At 39.9% G+C, this 14190-nt stretch overlaps 1 protein-coding gene across 1 annotated transcript; it reads left to right on the top strand.

Moving 5' to 3' along the window:
* The first annotated feature begins 424 nt into the window (after window positions 1-424).
* LOC147178725 (midkine-A-like) lies at window positions 425-8782 on the top strand. The gene is made up of 5 exons (XM_086067693.1): window positions 425-527; window positions 6524-6600; window positions 7752-7919; window positions 8003-8164; window positions 8380-8782. The coding sequence occupies exons 2-5, from the start codon at window positions 6525-6527 to the stop codon at window positions 8406-8408; spliced, it is 435 nt and encodes a 144-aa protein (XP_085923819.1). The 5' UTR covers window positions 425-527; window position 6524; the 3' UTR covers window positions 8409-8782.
* Window positions 8783-14190: the final 5408 nt, after the last annotated feature.

The raw sequence follows: 14190 nt of genomic DNA, 5'->3' as shown, positions 1-14190 counted from the left end.
AGAGGGCGGGGGGGGGGGGGGGTTGTCCATGTCCTCGTTATGCCAAAGGCAAATGAATCAGTCTTCATACAGCGCACATTTGCTCATAACTGCAGAGACCAAGTGATCGTCTTCAATGTATTTCTTCATCACCGTGAAGATAAAGTGTGCCTTTCAGGAGAGTTGTTCTCATTAGAGTTTTTTTTCCGGCGGGTGAACTTGTTTAGAAGCCCACACTCACTCACACGCGCACAAAGCAAAGTTACACTTTATGGCCTCTTGTTGCTTCTGTAGAGTATCACAGGTTGAGTGTGTTTGTGTGCGGGGTGGGCCGACAGGGGGTCTGAATGCAGCTAATGCAACCAGAATGAACTGGTTTGGTAGACAAAGGCAAGGGGGTTCCCTAAGGGGTAGTGTGTGTGTGTGGGGGGGGGGGGGGGTCGTTTGAGGTGGGGTGCTTTGGGGGTGATCTGATGATCGCAGAGAGAAAGAACTCGACGAGAAAGTTGACGCCCTCGACCTCCACTCGAGTCCGAGCTGCTCCACAAGTAAGTGCTTCCTTGTCTTCTTAAGATCTGGCTATTGTCTTCTTTTAAGCGAGAGAGAAAAAGAGAGCGAGACTAAAGATTCAAGATAAAACTGTGATTTTTTTTTTTTAGGGTGTATATTGAGAAAGCTTCTTTTTTTTTTTATTAAAAAAAAAGTTAATATTAAGTTTTTATTAAATATTGAGAAGACTGGTTGAGTTCAAAGTGGAGCCAAGTTGAGCCAAGTTTTGTCATTTTGTTGTTGTTGTTTACACTTTGGGCCCCGAACATCATCGACTCATTGGTGGGTATTTGCAGGGATGGGGCCTGGGGATGTGTGAATAATCAATGCAGTTGACAAAATGTAGCTCGAATATTACTGCTCCCAAAATAGGATTGTTTGTGTTTATATGCCGATGCCCCCCACCCCTTCACAAAACCCTCCACCCCGCTCCCTCTTTCTGTCTGTCCTTTGTTTAAAATGTGTCGACTTGTAGGCCATTATACGAGCACTTTTTTCCCCTTTTACGTGTCAAGTAGTTTTTACATTAAAAAAAAACCAATAGCAGCGATGACCAATGTTTTTTTTTTCTTTCTGGCCCTTGCCTGTTGATTGACTTTGCTCATGTTTGTCTCGATGAAGTATGTGAACTGTACTTGACTGACGACCAGTCCCGGATGTAGTCCAACAATATCCAAACCTGCCTCACAAACATACATTAACAACAAAAACAGAATGGAGTCCTTGCTTGGAGTGGCAGCATAACCATGGAAACCATTATACATCATGCAAACGTTCTGAAGATGCATTCAGTGGCAACACAAAGGCAGCATCTAAGAACTCTTCCTTTTCTACTCAGCAGCTAGATGAATGATGATGTTTTGGAAATGTACAGGCTACGTTTAGCACATCAACAAGAGAGCCAAGCAGACAGACCAAAGGAAATGCAAGAGGCAAAATACTTGACAAGAATGTTTCACATTCACACACATTGAAAACGTTAGCTATTCATCCTCAAATTATTTGCAAGGTTTTTCTGTGTGAAGAGAGCAAGAAATAATGACCAGGGTTAACTTTCAAACTTCCTACCTTTAAATCAGTGATTGCTCTTTGTACATTTCTGAATTTGAAATAATTTCAACCATAAAATGTAAAACCCAAAATTGTAAAAACTGTCAGGTATTCTCTGTTGGTCAATTACAAATACAACCTACATTCTAATATATACCATTTGAAATTGTATTCATTTATTTTAAGTGTTTCTCTTGGCTCCACAGTATGTGATTTTGATTTATTAATTTTTTTGGTCTGAACATATTTTAGGCTCTATTTATTTATTTATTTATTTAACTAATCAGACTTCAAATTCATCCTCACAGGGCCAGATCGCTGGCCCTTGAAAAAAAAAAAAAATATATATATATATATATATATATATATATTTTTTTTCCATCTTCTGATTGGTTGGTCTGTACAAAACGTACTCAGTTCAATTTGAACACATTAATACATTTAATAATCAACATCTCTAGAAATGTGGGGTCTTCAAGAAGATGTTTCCACCCCAATCATCTTTATAACTAAATCCACGACTCCCACTTTATCGAAAAAGGGGATCATTTAATACTGTAATTAATGCCATATTAAAGTCAGTACAGACCAACTTAGAGTTGGTGACATACATACCAAAAAGAATTATAATAATAAAAAATATATATATTTTTTAAACTTAAGTACGTAAGAGTGGATTAGAGTCAAACCAGACATGCCTGTCAACATCCCATAATACTCAACCTCATTCATAGAGAAGCAAGAGAGCGAGAAGCACTCGCACGACTCTTGTCTTGGCCTTGTGTGTTTTTAAATATTTGTGCGTAGTCACCTTTTTAGAGGGGGCTTTGTATTGTTTTCACAAAGCTCTAACCCTTGCTAAAACAAATAATTACATATTAAAGCAACAATCTTTACAATATATGTTGAGGCTTGTAATAAGTGTAGCATCATTGTTGTTACCCTGGTAAGACTATTTCAGGGCCAATCTGTAAATAAATGATCATAGCTTGGGTCTTTTTTGGTAAACAAAAATCGGCGATATTGCTCATAGTTCAAACAAAACCGCATGATCTTTGTATCTATCCATTTTCAAATTCTCCCTGTTAAGATCACCCAGTGACAACATGTTTAAAAAATGAAACAAAGGCCTAAGATTGAACCTTGAGGGACACCACATTTGTGTTTATGGCTCGTAGATGAACAGTTCTATTCATTGAGGATGCCACAAGATGGCGTCAAAGCCCTCGATCATTACTGAATTAGTAATTGGTGTCAAGGAAGTATTGTTGAAGTGATACATTTGGACGGAGATGAAGGGAGTTGTATGTCAGGGAGGTGCTACATTCAGCTGGAAGTGAGGAAGAGTCTTTGCTGCAAATGCTTTTACAAATGCAAATGTTTTCTAAATGAAATCATCATTTAGTGCTAAGGCTCATGTTGTAGTAAGATACATTTGAAAACAGGTATTTTAGCATTGATGTTTTTGGTATATTTTGAGTTGAATTGATTAATATAGGCATTTTGTGTGTGTATGCGGCAGGGTGGTCTCGCTTCTGTTTTGTTTTCTACACAACCACTTTTTTTCACATGCTTCAGTCGTTCGACCCCCCCGAGGCAATTTAGTGTGCTTCCGCATGGTTGCTAAGTGGGTTGCTCTTTTCAACCTTGCACTCACGCTTTTCTTTTTCGTAGTACATTGCTGCCAACTCCATCCATGCTTTTCCCCCCTCATTAGGGTCACAGGTGAACTTAAAGCTCATACCACATGACTTTGGGCGAGAGGCAAAGTACGCCCTTGAGTGGTCGCCAGCCAACTGCGGGTCACGAAGTACTTACGGTATATTGATGGTTCAGTTCACTCACAAATGGACTTCAGTGTTAAATCTATTAGTTCAAATTATAGTATGTTATATTATGTTAATTCGCAGCACGTGGATGTGCCGAGGCTCAGTGGTTGGGAATCACTGGATCATATTAGAGCAACATTACAACATTATTGTAACAGTGTTTACCCACAACAATGGTCCTCCCATATAAAAAAAAGTTCTTCTGAAGCCTTGAACAAAGTACAGTTGGACTACCTGCTGACAGAGCAGCTAACCCGAGTCCATTTAATTCCCACAACAGATGCTCCATTTGTAGCTAATGTTAGAATGATGTAAATAAAAGCTGTTCTTTGCGGTGGGGAAACTAATGATGTCACAGGCACGTTCTGGTCTTGAGCTTGTGACCACATGACAATGTTGACCTTTAACCATAAACAAGCCCCGGGTCATTTGTCAGCACTGACTTAACCGGAGCCGGAGCCGTCGACCTCCGACCTCTACCAGGCGACTTAATGAGACACACATATTTGAGTCCAGAGTTTATATTCTTTCTGTGATGTCAGCTTTGTGCTGAAAGCCAAACGCAACCAACCACTAATCACATTATTCTCATAAAATATACTGTGTCTTGAGTTTAATTCGTGCCATGACCGCGCTTGTTTTAATTTGTATCTCAAATAATCTTTCCCCATTGAAATGAATGAAAGTGCTATTAATCCGTTCCAGCTCCAAGGGGAAAAGTGAAATCTTTAATATTGTAGCTAATAAGTACATAGAATAATGTCTAATGGAATGCAAAGAAATTTTGAATTTTTTATTTTTTTTGCTTCAATTTAATGGACATTGTGCTGCTCTTTCTGATGTGTGTGCCTTGGCCACCTGGAGGCGGTATAGTATAGCTGGAGACACGCAGAAGATTTTCACAACTGACTCCGTAACATGTAGGGATATTACCGTAGTCACTTTTTGCGAAGGATGACAAATATGGGGCATATTCTCCCGTTCGCGCTTAAGTCAATTCTTTACACGCCTTTTTTACGTTCTTCCAATATGCAGGGATTCTCCCATCCTGGCTTCTGACACACTCATCATGCTGAAAATATGTGCGCAACCACCAAAAAGGCGTGATTCGGTGAAGTCTTCGTGTGGCCCTAATTTACGGTGTGGTGTTTTCATGAGACGGGAGAACTCTGCAGAGATGCATTTTGAAAATATGGCACACTTTGTGAAATTAACTTTGTGGATCCCGAAGTCATCGGCAGTGGTCTGTGCCCGCTTCATCTGCAGGCGTGTGTTTCTGCATTCACTTTTTAATAAAGCCAACAAGCAGAATACAAAAAAAATTGGAATTGCTCCTCACAGGTGAAGAAAAAAAGCCCTGATGCTTTTATTTGACATTCATAATGTCGAGGTTGAGCCGTCATAGGGGCAGTCAGTGAGAACATGCAGGGCACTGACTTGGTTCTGAGCTCACAGACACTATATACATATATCACATTTTTCCTCAAGTCAAAGAAAAAAAATCTAGAAAAAAACTCGCAAGTGAGCACCACTGTATTTTTACCCGGTGGTGAGGTTTGAATCTCACCTCAACCTGAAGTTTGAAGCATATTATGGTTAGCTGCAGATATTCCGGCTTACTGACTCATTCCACAAACTTCCATGTCAACGAAGAGAGTGAGCGCGAATGTCTATCCGATTGCTGGCGACCAGTCAAGTGCGTACCCGTGCTTCTTGGCCAAAGTCAGCTGGGATCGGCTCCAGCTCACCCAGGACCGTGACACAGATAGAAAATGGATGGATGGGTTTTCATCTGTTTGCCGCACCTGGCAAACGGCAAGCTTGTTTCCTCGTGGGAGGCTCCGACAATGCCTTGACCTCCTTCCATGGATAGACCTGACAACAACTAAATTGCTACATGCTCGCGCAGTATGTTCCAGGTCGATCTTGAATCGGGCGAAGAACATCCTCCTCATAAGAATTGTCTTTTTCAAACTATCAACTTCAGATCTTTTTGAAATACACGAATAGCCCGGCTGACATAAATAAATTGATGATGAATCTTTAATCAATGAGAAGGGGAGAGTATATGTTTTTATGTCGTATCCAACAGAGTGCCTGGACCTCTTTTTGATGAATATTTAACCCTTCCAAGAGCACCAGGGGGCTACGGAGGTACCAGCTCCTCTTTTATGTTTTACATCACACATTTTTGGATCAAACATTGTAATGTCCTATTTATGTGTAATCCTTTTTATACTGTTTTGAGATTCCCTCATGGACCCCAAAGGTGCAATTGTGGTGGTTAACAAAGGCAAACTCCCCTGTGAGAACAGTGCCTGTGAAAATACACGTATACTGTACATTACTTGATGGTTTCAAGATTCCGCTGTGAAGAAATCTTATCAAGCTTCTTCTTGAATATTATTACCACATTCCCATAAGAGTACACACATTTATGGCACGTTTCAAGATGAGCACTATTGCCACCATTTTCCTTGGTTTAACAACACACTAGTCGTAAATCTAAAATACAGTGGAGTAAATGAGGCTCAAATCTGACCTGGAACAGCCTCAGTGTAGACTTTGTAGCAACCTGTACAAAACCACATTTGTGCATTTTGGGTCACTTTCAGAAAAATCATCAAATTTCAGCATGAAGTTTTGTTTAGTTTAAAGAATTGCTGTCAAATGTCAAAATGGGTCAAATTTGACCTGAATTGCCAATAAGGGTTAACAACCCATAATAGCATCGTGCTAATTGAAAATGTTTCTCAGTCCGAAAGACTGTACACAGGTGTCAAACGCCAGATCTGGTCCGCCATTTTATCTGCAAATCTTGTTCATCTTCATGATTCTTGCTAAAAACTCTGCCAAAATGTAGAAACAATATCATTACAAGTTGATTAGTAGTTGAACAAACGATTGTCCTTGACGTCCAATTTCAAAACCAGCAATCCATCACTTGCCCTGTCTATATGTAATAATATGAGATCACAGTCAAAATGGAGGGAAATCATAACTAACGCGGGCCCTGACAAAAATGAGTTTGACACCCCTGGTCTACGAGAAGACAGAATGTTGAACAGGTTGACATGTTAACGTGGACTTTCTGACGGTAACGTGTTTTTGAACAGGATGAAGTCTACGCTGCTGCTGCTCTTTGTCGCTCTCGTCACAATCAAAGCCGTCGCTGGAGGGAAAAACAACAAAGGTATGAGTTTCCCTCCACCGCTCTCATCTTTGCTCATGTCAAAAAAATATCGACTTCCAACACACAAAAAGGTTGAGTTTTAAAGTTTAAAGGAGACATACTGTGCATTTTCCGACAATATAAAACCGATACCAGACATCTTAATTTATAACACATCTGCAACATGCGTTCCGAGTAACAAGGATGATCTATTCTACACACACTATTTCTAGTCTTTCTGAAATTAGCCCATTTGTGAGGGCAACCCTGTGTCATCCAAGTGACTGCACCTCCCCCCCACATACTGCCGAGGCAACTGTATGGATTGTGTTACCATGACAACCAGTGGTGGAGCTGTGGGATTGAACAGGCATGAGCAGAGCCCAGCTTGTGGAATAAAAACCAGCATCCATGAAGATGTTAAAAACGTGTTCAACGCAGCAGTTCACGCAACTACTGTTACGTAACAGTAGGGTAGAAATGCACAATGGTTCCCCCACAGACCCATTTTCAAGAATTGGAGGAAAACAAAAGATTGTTTACATTGGCGACTGTACACGAGCATTAATTGACATTTCGACAGGTAAATTCTTTCAAAGACAGAAGAAGTTGAAACTAATGCTAAGCTAATATATGGCGAGCTTTAATTGTCATGGTGAAAAGGATAGCGCTGACATGAGCTCGCTGTTATGCCTCGCTAAATTGCTCAAAGACAAGTTGGCAACACAACCAAGAATGATTCCCAAACATGGCATTCACAAAAGTACACGCTGCTCAACCTCAACTAAATAGCAACACTTGCGATGCTAAGCTAGCATCAGCGCTGTAGATAAGCGACGATAGCCGCAAATGCTATGTTGGTATAGCATGGGTTATTCATAGAGTGTTACTTTTACTATAACACTAAAATGTTATAATGTTGAGGTTTTATATTTGGAATGTAAAATCACTTAATAATCCAAAAGAGGTGCTATATTGAACTGTTGATAAATGCTCACTGCTTCTGAATCCCATGAGCTGCTAAGTCCCGTTCACTCTGCTTCAGTTTGCTCGTCTTATGTTGCGTTTCTCTCCCCCCTCAATAGTTGACAGCATATTCCTCGTTTTCCTTTGAATTAGAAGACCATATTGTTAATGGCATGCCTGTTAACCAAGTTTTGCTCGATCCACAGAGAAGATCAAACCTTCCCAGTCCGGGTCAGATTGCACCGACTGGCGCTATGGAAACTGTGTCCCTAGCAACGGAGACTGTGGTGCCGGGTTCAGGGAGGGGATATGTAATCAGCAGACAAAGAAAATGAAATGCAAAGTTCCCTGCAACTGGAAAAAGAACTTTGGAGGTAATAGCCCTTAATTAGCACAAACTACAAACTAATTATTCTCACATCTTGTCGATTAAATCCTTTGTGTTTTCAATGTCCAGCTGACTGCAAGTACAGGTTTGGAAGTTGGGGCGATTGTGACCCCGATGCTGGCGTCCAGAGCAGAAGTGGGACCTTGAAGAAGGCGCTGTACAATGCTGAGTGCCAGCAAACCATCTCTGTCACCAAACCCTGCCTTGGCAAAACCAAGACAAAAAGCAAAGGTTAGGCCGACTGTGGTGTGAAAACGCATTGCAACTTAAATAGTTCAACAGCCGCAGCCTAAAACTACACAAATATCGATAAAAAAATATACGTACTTAAGAAAAATATGAATTGAGCATTACCTTGATTTGCGATTTTATCAGCATTGGATGTTTTCTTTTGCATTGTGCAAGGGACACTCTTTTTAATGAACCGGTATCTTTTGGGTTTCTAGGAAAGAAGAAAAAAGGCAACGGACAGTAGATGCAAGAGAAGAATTTCTCGGGACAGACAAGACAAGGATCTTTATAAATAAATTGTGTGACGCGACTCACCTCTGACTTTTGGACAGTGGCACTGACATTCATAGAACTAAACTAGTTTTGTTTGTCGACTTTCTCAAAAGCGGGCTAATTTTGAAGTAGAAAGTAGAAAATACTCCATTGTGAGTCTCTTCTGAATCTGATGTTGGCAACTTGGTCTCAGGACCACCCTGCTATTACTAACATCTAGTCATTCGTCAACAGTAGATTCCATTACACTACATAGCAAACACATTTTCAAATAATGATGTCATTTTTTTTTTTTAAATCATTGATTATATTATTAATAAAGATCAAGATGATATTCCAACTAAATATTTGTGTGTATTTTTTTAAAAAATCCTGAGGTACAAAAAGCTGTAAAACTTTATTTGTACAATCATATTTGAACATGTTTGTAAGTTATCATCATGCAGATACGCACACTCCGCAGTCAGGAGAACGCGTTGTATTGCATAAGGAGGAAGTGAAAACAAACATAACACACAGGATTCCCCAAAAGTAAACTGTGGAAAAAATAGATTTTGAAAGCTTTGACTTGATGACTAACTGGGAAGAACAACAAAAGAAGGAGGAAAGTGAAGCAGGGATGGACGACTATCACACAGATTGCCTGGCAGAGTTTACACAACCCGCAGCACGCTTAAGCTCACGACTAATCAATGAGACCTTGGCAACAATATTTGAAAACTATCATTAAATTACCATCTTTAGCTTCACGGAAGGATCAACATATTCGAAAGAGCTCTGATGAACAGCCTTTCTTTTTTTTCTGTTGTTGTAAACCTCCGCGTGCATTCTACCACAATTCATTCCCTGCAGGTTTTCACAGACTTTTTGTGGATTGTTGTGCACCAAAATGTCTCATATTGTTTCCAAAAAGTTTGGTCATTTTTTGCAATTAAAACAAAAATGATCAGTGACTTTAAAATGATAGTTCCATGAGGTGTTAAGTACTGTATTACTGCTCTTTGGTTGGATTTGTTCCAACGGGACAAAGCATTTTTACTATACAATTTAGTATTTAATTATAACAATCAGGATTGAAGATTATACTCTCCCATGTGTATAAAGGAACACAGAAAACGATACTCAGGCTGCTTTTGTCCAGATTTGGGGGAAAGCAGAGTACTATCGAGTCACGACTTTGTGAATTGTAGCCAATCAAAGAAGCGTCCTGGGGAACAAAAGTAAAAAACAAAAACAAACAAACAACAAAAAAAAATTATTGTATAAAAGCGGCTCCTCAGAGGATTTTCTGAAACAAGTATTTTTTGACGACGTAGTCATTCAACAGCACCGCCGCCTATATCGGCATAGCACATCTGGCAGTGAAAGTTCTTGTTTTTTTTTTGTTTTTTTTAGATCACATGAGAACGCGTGATTTCTGCCCGGGAAGACGTTTGAGGTCGATGGTGGAACAGAATGCGTGCGTGCGCGTGCGTGTGTTTCGATTACCGGAGCACATGATCAAAATTGACTGATTTAAAAAATACATATTATTATTATTTTTATCTTTTGTGCGGATAGATAAATAATAGACAATATTTGAAAAATTTGAAAAATCCCAAGGGCGGGGCTCGTAGTGTGGTTAAAATTCTGCCCAGGAATTCTGATGGATGGAGGCTGACATGCCCCGAAACCTATTCGTTGACGGGGGATGACGGTTGACTTATCATGATTCATTGACGGGAATGTGGATTGGCCCTGAAGTGCGACAATTTCAGCATGGAATGGACAAGGGTGACCATATTTTCATTTCCCCCCAGAAATAGGACATTTTGCGCTATCGTTGGTACCAGTCGCGGTAACATGGTGCACTCCACCTCCTATTAGTTGTGTCATAAATTTATACAACTCCCAGACGCTCGGACAGGATGTAAAGAAGTGGTCTGTCCTCCCAAAGCAGGACGTTTAGTCACCCTAAAATGGACCCGCTGTACGGCAGTTCTCCCAAAATTTCCGACAGCCGCCAAACCCCTTTCCTAATTATGCACACTCTGGGTTGAGAGAACCAATACGATTTGGCTAATTCCTGTCAAATCTGTCAGGGCATGTTCCATAACATCAACATTAAATGATGACCGAATGAGAGTTGATTATATACTGTTTAGTGCTTGCAAAGCAACCTTAACTTGTGTTTTATCAGTACACAGCAAAACGAATCTATATGCAATAAGATGTGTTCCAAATCATGATGCAAAGGATCAAACCTTTTGAGGATTTTTCTTTTTCCTGTTTTTTTTTTGTGTGCACTCATGTTGTTTATTTTTCTGTTAGATCAGTCATATACACTAAATCTCTAACAGGTTTGAACACTACTATCCCAGGGGAGCCTAATTAAATGAAAATTACTTAAGGATGCTGTTCTACATCATTAAGCAAGTCACAGTTTTGATACACAATGAGGGAATAAGAAGCCTCTTTCTGTTGATGAAAAGCACTAATGCCCTGCAAACGGAATGAAAAGACTGGACAACTAAAGAGAATGATCACACTGTTAAATAACAGCGGCAAATGGGTTGATTGCGATAACGGTGTCTAAAGGGATGTTTCCGTGAGGCAAATGCATTGTATTAAGATAGCAGCTGCTAAAAGGCCGCTGGTGATGATGAGCCAGCGAGCAAGTATTAGAGGCTGCTTATGTCTCTGGAGTCCCAAGAAGCTCGAGACGCAGGCTCGTCCAAATGCTTGAAGTCATGCGCAATTCGGCCACTCCTCCAGTGATTACAAGAAAAAACATGATCGCAGTTTGCTCAGAAGAGCAATCCGCAGAATGTTTTATGTGAGATGATTGGCTGGCAACCAGTACAGGGTGTACCCCGCCTACTGCCCGAAGCCAGCTGGGATAGGCTCCAGCAACCCCGCGACCCTTGTGAGGACAAGCGGTACAGAAAATGGATGGATGGATGGATGGATTGGCCCTTTGATGTGCCAGGAGGTGTAAAAAAAAAAAAAAAAAAAAAACATTTCGGAATGACTTTTTAAAATGTATTAATTTATTTAAAATTTTTAACCTTGGTACTAAAAGAAAAATGGTGCCTTCTTCTGTAAAATCATTCTCATAAAACACAATGAAACGGCCCACGCTGCAAAGAATAGCATTGAAGCTTTGCCTGCTAGTGATAAAAAAGGAAGAAAGACTCATCATGTAGCCGTCAGCATCCCCCGACCTCAACCCTACTGAGAACATGTTGAGCATTCACAACTCATTCACTGCCATTTTATATCCCTCAACTGGAATGCAAACGTTTACTTCCACTGATGAATGTGCACGTTATGTACGTTTTTTTAGGCGTGTGACATGGTCTCATCATCTTGCTTGTGAATTTCACATTTGTAAACCACCATAATGGTTAATCACTGCCATTGATGGCTATAGACATCAAAAAAACATTTAAACTATTTCTATTAGTTTAACATTTTTTCCATTTTTGTTAACAAGAGTGTGAAAAGCTATAAAAACATTTTTTTTGTACATTTAGAATGGATATAAAATTTGTGATTAATCGTGAGTTAACTAGTGAAGTCATGCGATTAATTAAGATTACAAATTTTAATCACCTAAAGCCCCTAATTTTCAATCATCTTTTCTTTTTTTTAAGTCGTGAGTTAACGAGTAAAGTCACGCGATTAGTTACAATAAAAACATTACATCAGGTGACGCCCCCTAATTTTTAAAAATCTTTTTTTCTTCCTTTTTTTTAAAAGAAAAGATTAGAAGGCGTCAGGCAATTATAATTTATAATTATAATCGTAATTAATCGCATGACTTCACGAGTTAACTCACAAATTTTATATCTGTTCTAAATGTACAATAACATTTTTTTAGGTTTTAATAGAAATAGTTCAAATAAATTTTTGACTTTTATAGCGTCAATGGCAGTGAATTAATTAAAAAGAAGAAGAAAAGATTAAAACTTTGGAGCATCAGGCGATTAAAATTATAATCGTAATTAATCGCATGACTTCACTAGTTAACTCACAATGAATCACAAATTTTAAATCTGTTTTAATTGTACAATAAAAAAATATATAGGTTTTCATACTCTTGTTAACAAAAGTGGAAAAATGTTAAACTAATAGAAATAGTTCAAATGAATTTTTGAAGTCTATACCCGTCAATGGCAGTGAATGAGTTAACAGATCCCTGCACAGCTTTTGAGTTGAGAGTAAGATAAAGATTTGCTGGTGAATTTTAGGTTGTCACACTGATTATCAGAAAGTAATTGGGCAAGGCCAAATTGGGCATCTCACACTTAAGCAGGAAATGGAAATAGATGGTATAAATGCTGTCGCAGTTGTTAGTAGAAAATGTGTGTCGCGAAAAGGCATGCGCACTAACGGAATATATATACTGTACTCTATTGTGGTAAAAAGGGGAGGGGGGGGCAGTTCACAGGTGGTTACAAAATGGGGATTATTTTGTAGGATTATAATTTGCCTTGCGCTGCCACTTGCTGTCAATTGAAAATGACATCACAGTGCCTCAGGGCTCAGCCTTGCGTGCGTCACAGGTGAGCCGTGATGATCGTTACCTGATTCTGAACAACTGTGATGTCATTTCCAATCCACTCGACAGCAAGTGGCAAAACGGCCTCCCCCTTGACAGAGATAAAAACAGGAGGATTTTGCTGCTTAATTCATATTCCACAAACACAATGTTAATCAGAATACGGTGTTTAGACTAGTTACGGCATGAGCTTGTTAGTAAAATGGATGAATGTCACCAACCTCGCTCTGTTCACATTTGCTCAAAATGGCTGAGTTCAAAATGTTCATCCTGTGGCGCGAGATCAGGTGTTCCTAGCCCTCCCTCCGATTTCCTTCTCGTCTCTCTGGCCCTGATATCCTTTTGTTTGTATCCACATCGATATCAAAACACTTTTGCGCGACCTCAGGTGACGCAACATTGACAGCCTCGGGTTTTGTTTACCATCAACACTCCGGTGTAGACATTTCCAAAAAGTCTTGTTTCCTTCGCCTTCACGATAAACCTCAATTTCCAACGTTATGAAATGTCTTCTTTGAATTTTTGGGGCCGCCTCTTGCAACGTTGCCGATGTCCTTTTCATAGATTCCAGCTGAACGAGATAGAGCCGCAGTGCACATGTCATGAATTTTGCATACATTTCTACATATTGATTAGAGAATGAGGCCCAACAAGAGCGAGCCCGAACCTTCTTCCATTTACTTCCCCCAGCTGGAAATTCCTCACTCACTCTCACACACGCCCGTAGAGACTGAAGCGCCACACTGTGACTTTGATTCTTCCGCCTTGTGCCAAATCAATCCTTCCTACTCCAAAAAAACAACAACAATTAAAGTCATTATTACCAACTTAAGGCCTGTGTTGGTACCACAATCATTACGGCTTTTTATAATCCTGTGCTGGCTGTCCGAGTGAGTTGCTAATGTAAAGTGAATGTTTTAAAACCCCCATGTGTGTGAGTGGAGATTTTTCTTTCTTTCTTTATTTATCACAGGCCACGATGGCCGCCACAAATGAATAATAGAATAATACAAGCCAATCATCTGCAAACGGGTCCATACGGTTCCTTCTGACTCGCAATCTAGGTCGGCTGTGATGTTCTGATTTCTTCCTCATTGGATCAAGCGCAGAATGTGTGTAGCGTAGCTTCTATTGGCATCACCATGGTTACGGCAAGAGGTGACATGAAAGCACCGGCGGGAAGAAGTCACCAGGCAACACGCGTTGTACA

The sequence above is a fragment of the Leptonotus elevatus genome, chromosome 2 (assembly GCF_054856555.1).
Source record: "Leptonotus elevatus isolate MCC_2025b chromosome 2, RoL_Lele_1.0, whole genome shotgun sequence".
Lineage (NCBI taxonomy): Eukaryota > Metazoa > Chordata > Actinopteri > Syngnathiformes > Syngnathidae > Leptonotus > Leptonotus elevatus.
The sequence above is the reverse complement of the archived record's forward strand: the minus strand, read 5'-3'. Positions and strand labels throughout refer to the sequence as shown.